The sequence below is a fragment of the Amia ocellicauda genome, chromosome 23 (genome assembly GCF_036373705.1).
Source record: "Amia ocellicauda isolate fAmiCal2 chromosome 23, fAmiCal2.hap1, whole genome shotgun sequence".
In the NCBI taxonomy this organism is placed as follows: domain Eukaryota; kingdom Metazoa; phylum Chordata; class Actinopteri; order Amiiformes; family Amiidae; genus Amia; species Amia ocellicauda.
This window is the reverse complement of record NC_089872.1, coordinates 725,137-741,244: the sequence shown is the minus strand read 5'-3', so window position 1 is coordinate 741,244 and position 16,108 is coordinate 725,137. Positions and strand designations below refer to the sequence as shown.

Sequence of the window (16,108 nt, the reverse complement as noted above, 5' to 3'; positions counted from 1 at the left end):
CATTGTTCTCCTTGAACAAAATGGGTTTATCTAAAGCACCTTAGCAGGCTTCCTGTGAGAGGAAGGTTTATCACACCCTGGCTAAATCCATTATAATACCTCATTGTTGAGTGGGCATTTGAGAAATATAGCACTTAAGTTTCATTAGAAGAAATAAGCTGTATGTGTTTTTGTATTACTTTATTAATTAACTTGTTTTAAATCTGATTTCTTTGTATGTCTTCACATTAAATGTTTATCATCTTGAGATTCATTATTTTCAGTTATTTGACTTGTACATTTGTCCACTAATTGCCTGTGATAACCATTTTGCTGGAGAAATTATGGTATTTGTGTTTTCACATCCTGGATTTTACTTTTGAAACAAAAGCTTTCTTTCCTTTTAATATGTGTATAAAGAAACTTGATAGCAAATGATAGCCCTCCCTATTATTTGCTGTTCTAACAGCACCTCAAAGGGAAATACTTGCTTTATTAAATATTGCTGACATTATTTTTTCTTGTTATCCTTCAACAAATCCTATCAGATTTAGTCCACTTCTGAATTATAATGCAGAATAATATCAATAATTAATAAGCGGTCAACTGGAAATTATCATCCTGGAGGACACCAAATCTCTCAACTTTTATCTAGGTATCTGTAAAGATCTTTAATAATCAATACAGAAACCAGAAGACCCTGCATTTCCCCAGGACCAGGGTTAGAATAGAGACTCATACAATCTGAGATTAAGTCGTGAACCTTTAATTTGTTTAAAAGTCAACATGTTAATTATTCTTTAAGGATAATTGTTTGATAAATGCAAAGTTAGTGATATGCTATACAAATGTAGATGTGTTTTGACAGTGACTAATTCTGGGAGTGGCTGCAATAATGCAGACTTGCGCAGGAAGTGATTTAATCACCCCAAAAGGAAGCATTCTGCTTTTCAGTCATCACTCACTATACCAGATCATCTAAGCCAGAGCTACATGACTCCAGTCCTGGAGGCCTGCCATGTATTCAGCTTTTCACTTTACCTGAGCTTTTATCCACCTCATTCAACTCATTATTAAATTGTCTGGACCAGTCTAACAAGATTGTGCAGTTCAGTGTGCAGGTGATTCAGAGAGACATCAAAATCTGCTGGGTTGCACTTGAAATGTACATTCCATTCCTGACCTAGACATCATCTGTGACAGAAAATAGCTTTTTGACATGTCATGCTATCCCTTGCTCTGTTTCCTTCTCTGAATTCAGATGTCAGGGGCCAGCAGTCTATCCCCTCGAAGGTCTCTGTACCGCACCTTGTCTGACGAGAGCGTGTGCAGTAACAGGAAAGGATCTTCCTACGCCAGCTCCCGGAGTTCCATGCTTGACCAGGCTGTGCCAAACGATATTCTCTTCAGCACCACGCCCCCCTACCACAGCACCCTCCCCCCACGGATGTCTCTCAACTCTGGGACATCAAACCTAAGAAGTAAGTCGTAAACAGACCACTGAAAACCTACTGTTGCATTCACTCTATCCGTCAGCACAGAAACACCCTTGGATATATTCCACATTTTAATCAGCTTGGAACTAATTACTTATGATCAATTAAGCAGGTTTTTTTGTTTGTTTTGTTTTGAAATACAGTCAGTGATTTTTAGATCATTAAGAGCAAACCTCTGAAAACTTTTCAGTCCTCAAAGTCCAGATTTCTCTTAATTTAACAAATTACTTTTGCACAAAGAGACTTACACGAGTTCCTCATCTTTAGAAATTGAAGACTTACAGTGAGATGAACTTCAGCACTGGATTAGGGATCTCCAGAACCAACCACTGATCTGTAGAGTCTCTGAAAATATTATACTACAGTGATTGGGAACAAATACACAGTATCCATCCATCCATCCATTCATGCCCCAACAAGTACATTCCAAGCACGAAGAATTCGTTTTTGTAAATTTCTAAATTGAAATGATTGAAGTAGCTCTTGATCGCTAGTGAAGGAAAACAGTGTTTTTTCTAGGCTGCAAAAGTAAATCAATACCAAGTTAAATTAATGCATGTTAGAGTACCGATTTAATGCTTAGTACCTTCTGTTAACAGACTTTTCTGTTGGCTGCATTTCACATTAGTCACTCTTTAGTCATTGACTGGGATTCATGTTTGTTTGCAATAGGTTTGAAGGGGATATATGTATTCTGTGTTTAAACTTTTTTTTTTTAAATAACATCCAAAGGTCATTCAGTAAATGCTTTAATCCAAGACTTATATGGATTTACAAATGCTAACCTAACAATGTGAGTCCCTGTCTGGGACACTCGGAGAAATGTTTTTATTAATCCGATCTCTTTAGACTGAGAAGGTTCTGTAGTGTATATTTCAGAAACTGAACCATATGAGAAAAAAGCTTCTGTTCCCAAAGCTGTTAACACTCTGTGATATATTTACTTGTGTTCAGGCATTGCTTTGTATCGTGACAGCTGTTCTGAGTTTGTTTTTGTTCTTTTCTTGTTGTTTTTCTGATAACTACATAAATGTGTCTCTATTTGCTGGGATATGTCTGGTTCAATTCAGTAAAAAAGACAATGAAAATGAATGGTTGGGTTGAGGGCAACCAAGATTTTTTATTTTTCAAAGTGGCTCCTCCGACAGTGAGAACGAGAAAGTGCACACTTGATAGAAATAAGAAGACATTCTCCTAGACAACTCATTTCTAGGTAAACACTACCATACCAAGGAAACGGAATAGCCATTTTCGACATTGCATATCTCGCTATATTGCAGAACAATCAGGTTGTATCTGGGATGGGCAAGAATGTTTATGAGGCAAACTAAATGAAAGCCACAAGTAGAATTCCTGGAATTTCATTTCTGGTTTTCTCTTCATCCTGATTTGATTTATTTCACCCCCATTAATCATAGGGTCAGTTTGGATTGCAATATTAACAATGGCTGTGGGCACAAAACAACACGTGTGAATGATATGATTGAGAACATATATTTGTACCAATCTTGAGCTGTTTGTATTTAAATCCCTTGAGTTGGGTTTCTGTTGTGAAGTGTTTGTCTTTTTGGTTTTGTAATGCATGCACTCCCTCCATTGTCCTTGTTTTTGTTTTAAAATCTCTATTTGTTTATGATTTTGTAAAGATTGATTTATTAGTATGACAGTAAATGTTGGGATTTGTTTATTATTCAATATACTTTTTATTCCAGAATAGATTTGAATGATTTTAATGTGTTTTTAACTTACAATACATTAAATCATTTGAAGAATCATCTTTAATACATATATTCTTATGTACCACAACACTTAGCTCCACATAACCACACACCAAGCTTTAACCTGCATGTCTATGTTTGAGAAATGCTCCACAACACTTAATTTTTCAGTATTATGTTTACAATAACTAAAAACAACTGATTAATTCACAATTGAGTCAATTATTTGATCTCTCGTGCTGTAGGTTTAAATTAGCCTCTTCAGAAACATTGCAGATATAGATGGTTTCGATGTGCATTAAAAGTTTAATCTAAAAATGTAGTTTAGGCACCCATCAATAATTTAATCTGCACATTTATGCAGTAATGAATGCTGGATGGAGCTAAAGATACAACGCTTTTCATTACACACATGGGTGCATTTTATCATTTAAGCAACTGATAGCATGTTTAATGTACAATTATATAATTGCTTTCCATGGATTGATTTTTATTTAATTTTCTTTTTTCTTTTCTTTTTTTTACCACGTGTGTTTACATCATTCATTTTAACTGCTTTCCAAATATAGTGGATAGGATATATTGTGACCTAAATTATACAGCTTCTCCACCCTTGCTTTGTTTCATTTTATACCTGAATCCTTCCAGTGTTGGGAGAATAACTCCATGACTCCATAAATGTATAAATCAAACCAAGATATTACATTGATGAAAACATTCCCACATTTCTAGTCCCAGGAATTTCAGTGACATCTGTGATCAGCACTGTGTATTTCAAATCACTTTCAGTGTGCTCATGCTAGGCCTTGCATATCCAGCCCTTCATGATGTGCAGTGACCTGTAGCATAATTTGAATGTGAACGCCTAAAATTCACCTGTGTGTTTTACATTGCTTTGTCTTTTTGTTCCTATCCACTAGTAAACAGAACTACTGCAGACATTTGTAATAAACACATTTAGTTCTGTCTCTCTCTCTCTCTCATTTAAATGTTGCTTCAATCTCATGCAGGCTTCAATCAAAATCTAAATACGTGCCAAGTCTGAGTTAGGTAGATAGACAGAGAGAGAGAAAATTGAGTGTGTAATATTCAGATCTGTTGGCTGACTTCTTAGTCGTATAAAAATATATATAGTCAAAGAGTGGCTTGCTGATTAGGCTAGTCTTTAGGGTAGTATTGTTGACAGATGGAAGTCCTACTGATATGATGGCTTATTGACAGTAAGGAGTTTCTGGCATTCATTCTGGCACACATACAAGGGAAAAAATAACCAAGTGGCCCACAAATTGTACACACCATCTGGCCTATATACTTCTGACTTTAAGAGTTGTTTTTTTTTTCCCCTGACTCATTGCCCTGTTTAAAAAAATATATGTATTATATAATCTGTGGTACCTCTACATCTCCTGCCTCCTGTCCTCACTTTGCTGCCTTTGTTCATCCATCTTTCTTTCTCTTTGGGTAAAATGGGTAGTCATGTAAGATGCTTTGGATAAAAAAAAATGACAGACATTTTATTTTAATAAAATAAATAATAGTGAGTAGCAAGGTAGTGCTGAGAACAAATCTCCCAGGGTCTTTTCATTATTGATCTTTTACTTATAGACTCTCTTCCTTATCTCGGCAGATGAATTCTGGTTCTCTGATGGATCCTTGGCTGACAAGTCCAAGTTCACAGATCCTGGCCTGATGCCTCTACCTGACACGGCCTCTGGGCTGGACTGGTCACACCTTGTGGACGCAGCGCGGGCATTTGAAGGTAAGAAAACAAGCACTTTTACTATTATGTCAGGCAAATGTGCTTGAGTTGACGGTAGCCAGAAGGGAAGGGAAAAAACCTCAATCCATGTGTAAAACAAAGATTCTTAATCCTGTGACACTATGTTCATTTATGGTGAAGTGTCTGTGACAGGAATTGGAAGGACTTTATCAACTATTTTAGTAAGATTGCTGATTTATAAGTTTCTGGCCTGCTTTTAATTTAATTGTGTATGCAGTGTAAGACTTCTCTGAATTTTTAAAAAGATTTGTTATATTTCAATGATTAATTCAAATCAACAACAACAAGGTCCAGGTTCACAAAGCAATAGCTATGATTATCAGAAAAGATAGGTAAATGTGTGTAATGTATGTCTTTTTGGAAATGTTATTGAGTTTGTGGTTTACCTTGCTTCCCCTCAAATGTATCACATTGTATACAGTCGTTAAATCTACTTGTTTGTAGTTATTTATTTATTCATCCAAAATTAATACCCAGAATACCCCCCACACACACACTTTGAAGATTCAATAGGTTAATATTATTAATGTACCTTCAGTCACAAAATGTTTGCCAAAACATATTTGCATCATTTTTCCTAGTATCTTTTTGTAATGTGCTTATTCTGTTTTGTTCATCTTTGGTTTTATAAGCAAACAAGCTTTATTGTTCCTCTGTGTGCAGTTTTCAAGGCAAGGGAAGAAACATTTAAAGCCAGAAATAGTCATTTATACAGTATAAACCCAGCAAGAAGACACTCAGGAAGTGAATTATACAACTGCTTCCTGTAATTAAATTGTTGCCTACCAGTTTTTCAGTATTTCTTCCCCTAAAATGCATAGCATTTCTAAGTATAGATTCAGCTTCATGACTGGGTCTGGTCATTAGTTACTGTGTTAGTTACATCCACAAACACAAGCTTAGGGTAACATTCTTGATTTATTTAACAAAATATATGTTTAAAACTAAATTAATTAGTGGATAACATTGTTAAGAGTGCCAATCCTTTTGTCTGTCACTGAGTGAGTGTTTTCTGTTTGTATATTTGTAGTGCAGAGAAAAAAATCTGGTATGTTTCCATTTCTAGTTGACAGCTGAGCAGAAATACCCTGCATTTTCAGTGCAGTCAGCTGTGACAATTGTGTTTGATGTGTGCACAGCCCTGTTAGTGTCTGTGCTGAAGTGTAGCCCTGCCAGAGAGGAATCTGACAATCAGAAGTGATTTGCAGTGCAGGCATGTAAATGGGGAGTAGATTTGAAAAGGTAGAAGTGTCGAGGCTATTTCTGCACCTTCATACACACTGAACAAAGAAGGAGCAACTAAACGCCATTCAAATCAGACGATGCAATTCAATTCGGGATTCAATTCAAATAATAGACCTTCATCAAATTCTAAAACCTTTTAGGATTCCATTTTGTATCCGTTAATGACCATAATTTAAACACTCAATGGATGTAAGGTAAAACTGTTAAATGCTATTGCTTTGTGAAATGGCCATATGTTTCAGAGCCTTACAGGTACATTATAGTTTTCACATTCAAAGAGGTTGAAAATACAGCAGTGTGTGTTTTTTTTTACTTTTAATATATAGCTTCTTGTCTCTCCCTCTTCCTTTTCCTTTCTCTAGAACTATCCTATGCCCTCTTTTTGGAAGGTAAAATACCAGTGTGGGTGTGAGAAGAGTTTAGTGTTGACAATAACAGCCTGCTTAATGCATTGCGCTTTAAATGTGTGTGGATAAGAAAAAAAAAAGCTCCAAACTAAGCCTTTATGTTTTGTTGATAAAGCAATCGTGGTAAGTGTAACTGAGCATCACAATCTCCTCACATCTATGGTCTAAGTTAGAACATCCCTCGGGCTTGTAGACTTTCCCAGCCGTTGAAAACAGACTTTCAATGAGCATGGTGGTAAGGTGCACAATTCTAGGGGGAGGGGCGCACTTTGTATTGTTGAGATGTAATAGATCTACCAACATTTGGATTTTGTGAAGTAGCATGCAATGTAACACCCAGCTTAGCATTTATTCCACTGAAAGAAACGTGCGATTTGTTGACATTTTGTACTTCCTGGCTTCTGCAGAACATGGGGATGGTATTGTCCAATAGAAAGGACGTTACTATGATCTATCCTCAGTTCTAAAGATCTTATATATATTTTTTACCCAATCAGACTGTGCTATCTAGCCAATCCAAAGGACCCTCTGTCAGACCTGGAACTCGGCTTATAAGGCAGGTGTCAGGTTAGACGCTGCTCCACAGTGCACTGGTCAGAGCGCATAGGACACAGAGAAACAACAGAAATTTAGTTTCTTAATTTGTTTACATTATTGTACATTTTCCATTAAAATATTGTTTTATATTAAGTACATTATACATGCATACATCTTTTAGTTGAGATTGTTCTGAATCGATAGCTACCAAACACATTGCTATTCATAGGACATTTATATTTGTTCATAAGCTAAAATGTAAAAGTAGTGAAAATGGGAAAAAATGTGTTCAGTAGTTGAAGGGTTAAAGTGCATCTAATATCAAGTTAACAGTGCAGTGTATCCTGTATGTGAACTGACAAATGTAATCAATCAGTTAATTGAATTGCATGACAGAATACAACTAAGCAATTTGTATTATAAGTGTAGTTGGAACTTACCAGATCTATATTATCTAATTTGGTATTCATTAAGCAGTATACACCAGCAGTGTACTGCCACTCACTGGCAAGGAAAATGTGCGCGCACCTCTGACAGCCTGCAGGCCGGAAGACAGCCAGCTACCGGCACTAATCACTGCAGCACTATATAACGAACCGGCCCTTGAGATTGTGGAGCACCTGAGGGGAAAAGTGAGGAGGGCGGTTGGAGAGCTTGAAAGCCAACAGAGACAGTGAAGAAGAAAGAAAGAGGAGTGAAAACTGTGAACTAACCACCTGGATATCGAGCACTGCCTGACTGAGACCCCGATTTGGAAACCCGAACAGGACTGGGCTACGAATCTGACCTACGATGCCCCACTATGACCACGAGAACACCTAAATATACGCCAGAGCCTTGATGCCTTTTTCTGTAATTGCACCCACTACTGCAACTTGCAACCCAGATCAGCAGATCAAAGATAGACAATGGAAGCTATTGAATGGATGCCAAGAGATACAAAGACAACCTAGAGGAAAACCACATTGAAGATGGAATAATAAGTGACATGGAAAATGGTCTCTGACATGGTCATTGGGGCTGTAAGAAATAAAACTGAGGAAATGTAGATAAAATATATTAAATATATGTACATCAACAATCTGACTCCACTAAGACTGACAAGAGCTACAAAGGAGTAGGTCAAGGGGACACGATCTCTCCAAAACTCTTTACTGCAAAACTTGAAGTCTTCAAGACTTTGGAGTGGGAAGAAAAAGGAATCAAGAGTTTATTTGAACAACTTCTGATTTGCCGATTATATCGTCATCTTTGAATAAAGCAGCATTTTAATGAACTTCAAGAAATTCAAGAACTCTCAAATGGGATGCAGTACATTTGGCATGCTATTGAAAGGAAATGTACCCATTTGAGTGAAGAGCAACACTAGCCACACCGGAAGAAGTGTTCAAGACTTTGGACTGGGAAGAAAAAGGAATTAAGATAAATGGGGCTTACCCGAACAGTCTTTGATTTGCCGATGACATATCATTGTTGCAAAACACCTGAAGACCTGTAGCTTCAAATTCAAGAACTCTCAGATGCAAGGAAGAAAACTGGACTTAAAATGAACTTTAGTAAGACCAAAGTCATGTTCAGCAGCTTTGTTAAAACTAAGAAAACCAAAGTAAATCAAAAGGTACTTGAAGAAGTAAAAAGTTATGTCTACCTGTGTGCCTGAAGAGAAATCATTGCATACTACCAGTGCTCACTTATGGCTGTGAAACCTGGTCACCTAAGTCAAAAAGTATAGAGATTCCAAATATAGGTTTATTTTTTCAAGTGTTCTTGAAAAATGGTACAGGCTCATCAATTGTGACGAGCAGGTACGACCATCTGTACTCTGTCTGTGTGAGTTGGCTATCAGTCACTGACACTCCTAGGCAGGCCCAGCCTGTAAAAATCAGTTAAATTGACATCTCCACTAATTTCCACTTATCTGACGCACGCCTCCGAAAAGAAAAAAAACTCCCTTAGTTGTGGTGGAGTAAGATGTGCTTTGGCAGCATGACAGTTTTACTGCCTGTCAATGTCTTGTGCAAGTACACTCAAATCACAAACCAACACAGTGGCAGTGAAAACCAATCCTATTGATTATCTTAAGCACGGTGTCTGAAGGCCCTACTAAAGTAGATTTGTGCAAGAGTGAAGTAGTGATCTGTGAGCTGTCACAATCTTGGCAGCTGCTTGTGTGTACTTAATCCTAGCAGACAGCACCTGGTGTAATTTTTACTTGGTGGTGGCTTTTTTGTAACGCGTGTTCGATGGGCAACATGGTTTTGGTCACAACGTAAAAGCTTTTTATGGTAGACAGGTGTAGATTGAGATGAGTCACATTTATCAGCTAATACATTATAACATTAGAAGTGCTTTCACTCACCAGTACTTTGTAGTATAAAACATGGGGAAGCAGCTCTTTCTCTAAGGCTTAAAAGCATCTCATACATCTCAATTTCTTCATATTCAGTGCCTGTAGAAAGTCTACACCTAATGCTTTCAAAATGTTCAATTTAATTGCAGAAATATTAATTTATCTACACATCCTACCCCAAAACATAATATAAATATTTTTCTTAAAAATAGAAACTGAAATAGCTTGGTTGGATAAAGGTCCACCTCCCATGTAATGGCAATCTAAATTAGCTCAGGTGTAAGTTTTGTTAAATCGTAGTGATTCACAGGATTTTAGTATAAATTCAGCATTTCCTGTAGGTTCCCTCTGCTGGGCAGTGAAAATACTCAAAAGAAAATACTTGAGCATGGACTTGGAGCTTTCAAAAGAAGTCCAGGACAAAGTTGTTGAAAGGCACAGATCAGGGGATGGTTATTAAAAATATCAAATGCCTTTAATATCCTTTGTAGCACAGTCAACATGATAATTAAGAAGTGGAAGGTGGAACTTGACAGCTTGAACAATTTTGTAAAGAAGAACGGTCAAATATTGCCAAATCTTTACCAAATGGTGTGCAAAGTTGGTAGAGACCTATCCCAACAGACTCACAGCTTTAAGCTCCTGAAGGTGCTTTCACCAAGTATTAACTCAAGGAGGTACAGACTACATATATTTGTTATAATTATATTTGTTCTGTATTTTTATATATATATATATATATATATATATAATATATATTTGATCACAATACAAACGTTTTTCCCCTTAACAGTGTGGAATATGGTGTGTAGATCAGTTGGAAATAAATCCTGATTTAAATGCACAACAAAATGTGAAGAAAGTTCAAGGGGGTGTAGACTTTTTCTATAGGAACTTTAACTCAGACAAGAGTGATTTCCATATACCTAAATCATTCAATACTGACAGAGTATCTTCAGATATACAAGGTCTTAGAAAAGACTACTTTCTCTAGTTACATTTCAGAACTTAAAAGCTTTTAGTCAGTGTGTGTGTGCTTGATGTCGGCATTGTGGACCAATGAACAAAATAGCATAAATGGCTAGAGATTAAAAATCGCTAACAGCACTATCTGGTTATTTCTTCTTGCTTGACCTCAGTGAAGGCTTTTATCTGTAATATGTTTTTTTTTTGATAAGACCAAGCTATGCGTCCCCTGAAAAGTCAGCTCCATATATGATTTTTAACCCCTCAGTATTCTGCCCTCCCGATGGCAATGCTTTGCCCATTGTCCCTTGTTCAACAGCATAGCTGAGATTGGAGACCAGCTCCATTTAGGTTGTACGACACATCCTACACACCTTTTACCAGTAGCTTGTTTAGACGCTTGTCTAGGTTTTTATTTAATACTTGTATTTAGTATACACTACATAGCAACTCTCCACTGGAGCATTCAGGACAGGTTGTCCACTAATACTGTATTACATCACTTGATCGTGATGAACTGTAAGTTTGTGTCATATTTTGATTTTCTGCATGTGGCCTAGCACTTTCAGTACGGCCAATTCAGCAAGTAGGTTGAAATCTCAGTGAGGTTTGCACCCTAAATATGTCCTCTGCAAAACCTCTAGTGGTCATAGTTTTTTTGCTGTTACGCTAGACTGCATTTGACTTAATTTAGTGGTTGTTGAAATGATGCTGTGGGAATGAATCAAAAAGTTATTTTGAAGCCCATGAGGCATCTGTTTATTCCAATATTAAGTAGGAAAACAATGCCTTCTTTGGAAATATTTAGATTTTCTATTACTGCATGGTTAGTCTGACTGATTTCCAATGCAGAAAGGGACGATCTACAGTTCATGTTCTGGGTCAACTGGCGCAGTCAGTCACCTTCTGCCCTTTATCATTTCCAGGATACTGCTGATCCTCTTACGACTGACGAAAATATAATTGTTTTTCTAATATGGTGCATCTTGCTGACAGGATCTAAATCCGTTATCCTCAAGGGTGTTGCCCATGGGCGAATCTGCACCCAGGGAGGCAGTCTGTACACGATCCGTGATTTTATCCAGTTTTATAGAATGCTCTAGATTACCACTTTAAAAAAACTGGACACATTAGTTAATCAAATCTGTTCATTAAGGGATTACAGTGTTTGAGGGATGAAGGGAATTCACATTTTGGTTCCAAAATGATCTCTACAATACTGAATTTACCAAACATTTCATTGGAAAAAAATTGTTCAGGTCCTTATACATTGATAGTTTAAGGGGTCCTGTAAAACCTGCTAGATTGAGGCTCTCCAGGACCAGGGTTGGTGAACCCTGATCTAGGTGTTGAAAAATTACACTACAATTTCCTATATGCGCACAGAAACTCATAAAAGCCAAATTAGTGCACAAATCTCAACATGTGTAGAACTTTTTTAGTGTGTGACTAAATCTGAAATATATATATATATATATATATTTTGGCTGTTGCTTTCAGTTCAATTCTTAAGTGCGTCACATTTTTCATTGTTTGCCAAGCTGGGGTTTGTGCAGGCTTAAGGGCCTCACACAGCACAAACCAGCATGCCTGTGTTCTGACAGCTCCCTGATATTTGGACACTACATTGGAAAGCAGCTGCAGGAGCAGCATGGGGAAGGTGGAGAGTGTGAATCTCGATTACTTAGGAGATGCTTTCTGTTTGTTTGTTTCCAGGTCTGGAAGTGGAAGGGGATCTTGGTCCTGTATGTCATCACACTGGTTTTCTAGGTGATTTGATTTAGCATGGGATGATGTGTGTTTTCCGCATCTTGGGGGTGGCAGGGCTAGAGATTCTGAGCATGGGAAGCATGAATGAAAAACAAACAAACAAACAGAAAACGAAATGAATAAAAGCACTGTTCGTGTCAGTGGCTGTACTGTAGCATCTTGCCAGTCCTGCCTGCTTTTCTTTGACTTTCATTTCCCCCCTCCCTCCATAGGCCTGAGCAGGAGCAATCTGCAGATCAGATTAGCATTAACTAGTCAGAAAAGATTTGTCTTGATGGCCGAGTGAGCGTGCGCTGTGGGTTCGCCTGCAGACGCTTGCTGTCCAGAGACGCTCAGGCACTGGTGGGGATGTCATCTCTCTTGTTTTGTCATCTTCAGGCCCCCTTAATGCCAGAGCCATCCACGCAGTTACGGGTGGCACATTTGATGCATTTTGTTGTTGTTGTTGTTGTTGTTGTTCTTCCTTCCCATTGAATGTCACCAGCCCGTCTTTGGCACTAACAGGAGTGAGCTGAACTAACCCTGCAGTTGGTTAAGGGGAAGGGGAGGTGGAATTCCAAGAAAATGTAAATCTAAAATAAGCAAACAATGTGTTTCTTTCCGCCTCAACTATAGATCAGCGAGTTGCTTCGTTTTGTACTATGACGGACATGCAGCAGGCCCAGGCTTTGCAGATCTCTCAGGAGCTGTCCAGACGGGTAGCAGCAGCCGAGGAGAAAGCCCTCGAAGCTGGGTAGGTGATGCGTGGTGTGCGTGGGATCGGGTGCGTGTACAGAAAAAGTTACTGCTGTTACAATATAAAACACCTGCTGAAAAATAATGTCTTTATCCCAGGTGTTATTTACAAGAATACAATACTGTCAATATACAATTGTATGTTCATAACATCACACAAGTATGGATATGAAGAGTAACACTGAGCACTGGATAATATTTACTTCCACATTTTTCTGGCATCATACCTTTTTAATTTGGCGTGGCGGAGCCAGGTTTGCAGACTTTGCTTACATATAGGGATAAATACGGACACACACACACACATGCATACATACATACAAAAAGTCACAGAATGAAACTATGAGAAATGGATTAGTATGATGAAAGAATACATATGATTTTAGCTTAGTGAGACTTGTTGTAGTGATTGAAATGCTTTTTGATGTTTATATTCAATTGATACCTGCTTGGACTAGTTAAGCACTGCAGTTTTATTGAGAGTGCTCCTCTGTCTTCTCTGTTTAGGGAGAGTTCTCCTTCCACACTCACGGGCAAAGTTAACCAGTTGGAAGTGATTCTCAGACAGTTACAGTATGACCTGCGTAAGGTGAGTGAGACCTGCTTGCTTTTCAATTGTTGTGCACTGAAAATGGTGACTTTTGGCAAAATAATCTACCTTCATGCATATGCAGAAACAGCTTGATTCAATTGTGTTTGAGTAAGAAGAGATTTATGCACTGCTGCAACCTAAAAGTACATTTGAATGCCGAATTGAGAATTGGAGGCTCAAATTCCTTAATTCCAGAATCAATTACCGCCCCCCCCCCCCCTCCCCAACAAACAACATTTATGAATTGGTATCTTATAGTTCAGTATAATCATTACAAATCTATTTTGAAAACAATTTAGGCTTAACCCTAACTGCCCAGCGATGTGGTTGAAGCTGACAATTTAACTGGACGTGATCCTTGGATGGGTCGAATGGCCTCCTCTCGTTTGTAAACTTTCTTATGTTCTAGAAACATTTGTTAAGTTTTCAGGTCCTAGTCAGTGCTGCTGAGTTCTGAATTGGTTAACTTGGGGCATCTCAATATTTAGATCAGGGGTGTTAGGGGGTCACAGTGTCTTTTTTTATTTTATTTTTTTGTTTCAGTCTGCTACTTAATTGGTCTAATGAATGTAGTAATTGAGTCCCTCAGCTGGATTAAAACCAAAAGACACTATAGCCCTTTGGGAATTGAATTTGACACCCCTGATCTAGACTGAATGAAGGATTGCAATAATCAGTTTAAGATATTTTCAACCAAGTCAACCAAGCTCTTTTTTGTTTGTTTGTGTGTCGTGTTTTCCCTCAGGAGAAAGAGGACAAGGCCATTCTTCAAGTGGAGGTGCAACACTTGAGACAAGATAATATGCGTCTGCAGGAGGAATCACAGACAGCGGCTGCCCAGCTGAGAAAGTTTACAGAGTGGTTTTTCCACACCATCGACAAGAAACCTTAAAAGTTCCCGACATATTACCGAGGAAGCCCTCTGAGAGACCTCTTCAGTAGTGGAATGTAAACTTAGGCTTTAAAAAAAAAAAAAAACTATTACTCAGTTGTCGTTGTGGCTATATGTGTTTTCTGACCACGTTCAGTCGAACTTACAAAGAGCAGTGCGGAAGGGTGAAGAGCAGGGTGGGTGTTTTTTGTGGCGTTTTGGGGGGTAGAAATGGGAATGTACAGTACCTGAGGTGGTTGGCTTCAGTCAGTGCTCACTACAGGAAAGAAGGAAAAATGAATGTAACTTGTGATATTTCAGACCTTTCGAAACTGCAGAAAACAAGCTAACAAACAATCAAAGGATACATTCTTACTTCTTAAACAAACATTTTAATCCTCTCACTTCGGTGACAGTCTAGAAATTAAGCAGACTATTACTGTTTCAGCCAGGCAGTTAGAGGCAGTTAAACATTGTTGTTAAAGGTGCTCTCTCTATATATACATTTTTTCTTTTTCTAAGTAGTTTATCTCCACTGTCACAGTGTCCTAGCAATAATAATTAAAAAAAAAAACTAGTCAATAGTCACAAAACTGTGTTTAAAGGTTAGCACTAACGTGAAGAATTCTTGTCAAAATGCTGTCGTATTAGACATTTATTTATTTTGCAGGAACAAATTGTGCCTGATATAAACAGTGTATGGATTGTTTTTTAGTTAATTTTTTTTCTTGTTCAAACACTTGCCTTGTTACTGGCTCACTAATTTAAACACCACCAGTTCATTCTCTTGTGTATAGTTTACTTGCAGCAAAATCAGTTCTTATGCAGTGTGCTAGAATTTCAGGAGGTGAGCCAACGAAACCACTTTTACAATGCCAAATTTGTTTATCTTTGTACAGAAACTCTTGAGGAAGTGTCTTGTATTTAACACCATTATTTAAGCTTATTTAACCTGAAAGTGTTTATTTTATTAAGAGTATTTTTTTTTTTTCTATTTGTTTTGTTTTTCTGCACTGAGAAGTGGACAGCTTGGTGTAAGCTGTAATGTGTGTAGCTTACCCAGGGCTATAAGATGATTTCTGGAAAACTCCAACATTTGGATGCTGCTAAATCACAGTTCATTGGTTTGTATGCTTTTAAAATGTCTTTCTTTGTAAAACAGTTTCATTTAAGAATGGGACAAACATTTGCTTTTTTAATAAATGTAGGACGTACAATTTAAAAACATCTCTCTAATTCTTTCAAAGTATTTTAAGTTTCTAACAATGTGGAAGGGTCACACACACAAACCATTTAATTTTACTGTAACACCTTGGGGGCTGGGGGAAAATAGTGACTATAACTAGAGCAGATACCCAAAATCAGGTTACAGGTACCTGGGTCACGTCTCCTCTCCATTTGCATCACCCAACATGCTCATACGTTTATTTACTTTCTAATATTCAAGAGGTTTTCAGGTTTAACCCAAATATCACAAAAAAAAAACATTTGATAGGGCAGAAATCAGGATAAATCAGGTGAAACCAATAACCTGAACCCCTATTTATAATAGTTATATATTCACAGCTCAGAACATTTAGATCAATTGTCCTAGAGAGCTGCAGTCCAGCAGGTTTCCTCATCAGCACCTACCTGGGGAATGTCGTGAAATGTGTCCTACTG

General features: G+C 37.7%; 1 protein-coding gene across 5 annotated transcripts in view; it reads left to right on the top strand.

The window, feature by feature from the left end:
• Window positions 1–15,673, top strand: part of LOC136719449 (signal-induced proliferation-associated 1-like protein 2) — a 135,106-nt gene extending 119,433 nt beyond the window's left edge. For 3 of the 5 annotated variants that reach the window (XM_066697377.1, XM_066697378.1, XM_066697375.1), the window contains 6 exons: window positions 1,241–1,460; window positions 4,821–4,952; window positions 6,581–6,607; window positions 12,864–12,981; window positions 13,491–13,572; window positions 14,321–15,673. In XM_066697377.1, coding sequence (XP_066553474.1) covers window positions 1,241–1,460; window positions 4,821–4,952; window positions 6,581–6,607; window positions 12,864–12,981; window positions 13,491–13,572; window positions 14,321–14,467 — 726 coding nt within the window. In that variant the 3' untranslated portion in view covers window positions 14,468–15,673. The remainder of the gene's footprint in view (window positions 1–1,240; window positions 1,461–4,820; window positions 4,953–6,580; window positions 6,608–12,863; window positions 12,982–13,490; window positions 13,573–14,320) is intronic. The other 2 variants (XM_066697379.1, XM_066697376.1) reach the window with 1 other exon arrangement.
• Window positions 15,674–16,108: the final 435 nt, after the last annotated feature.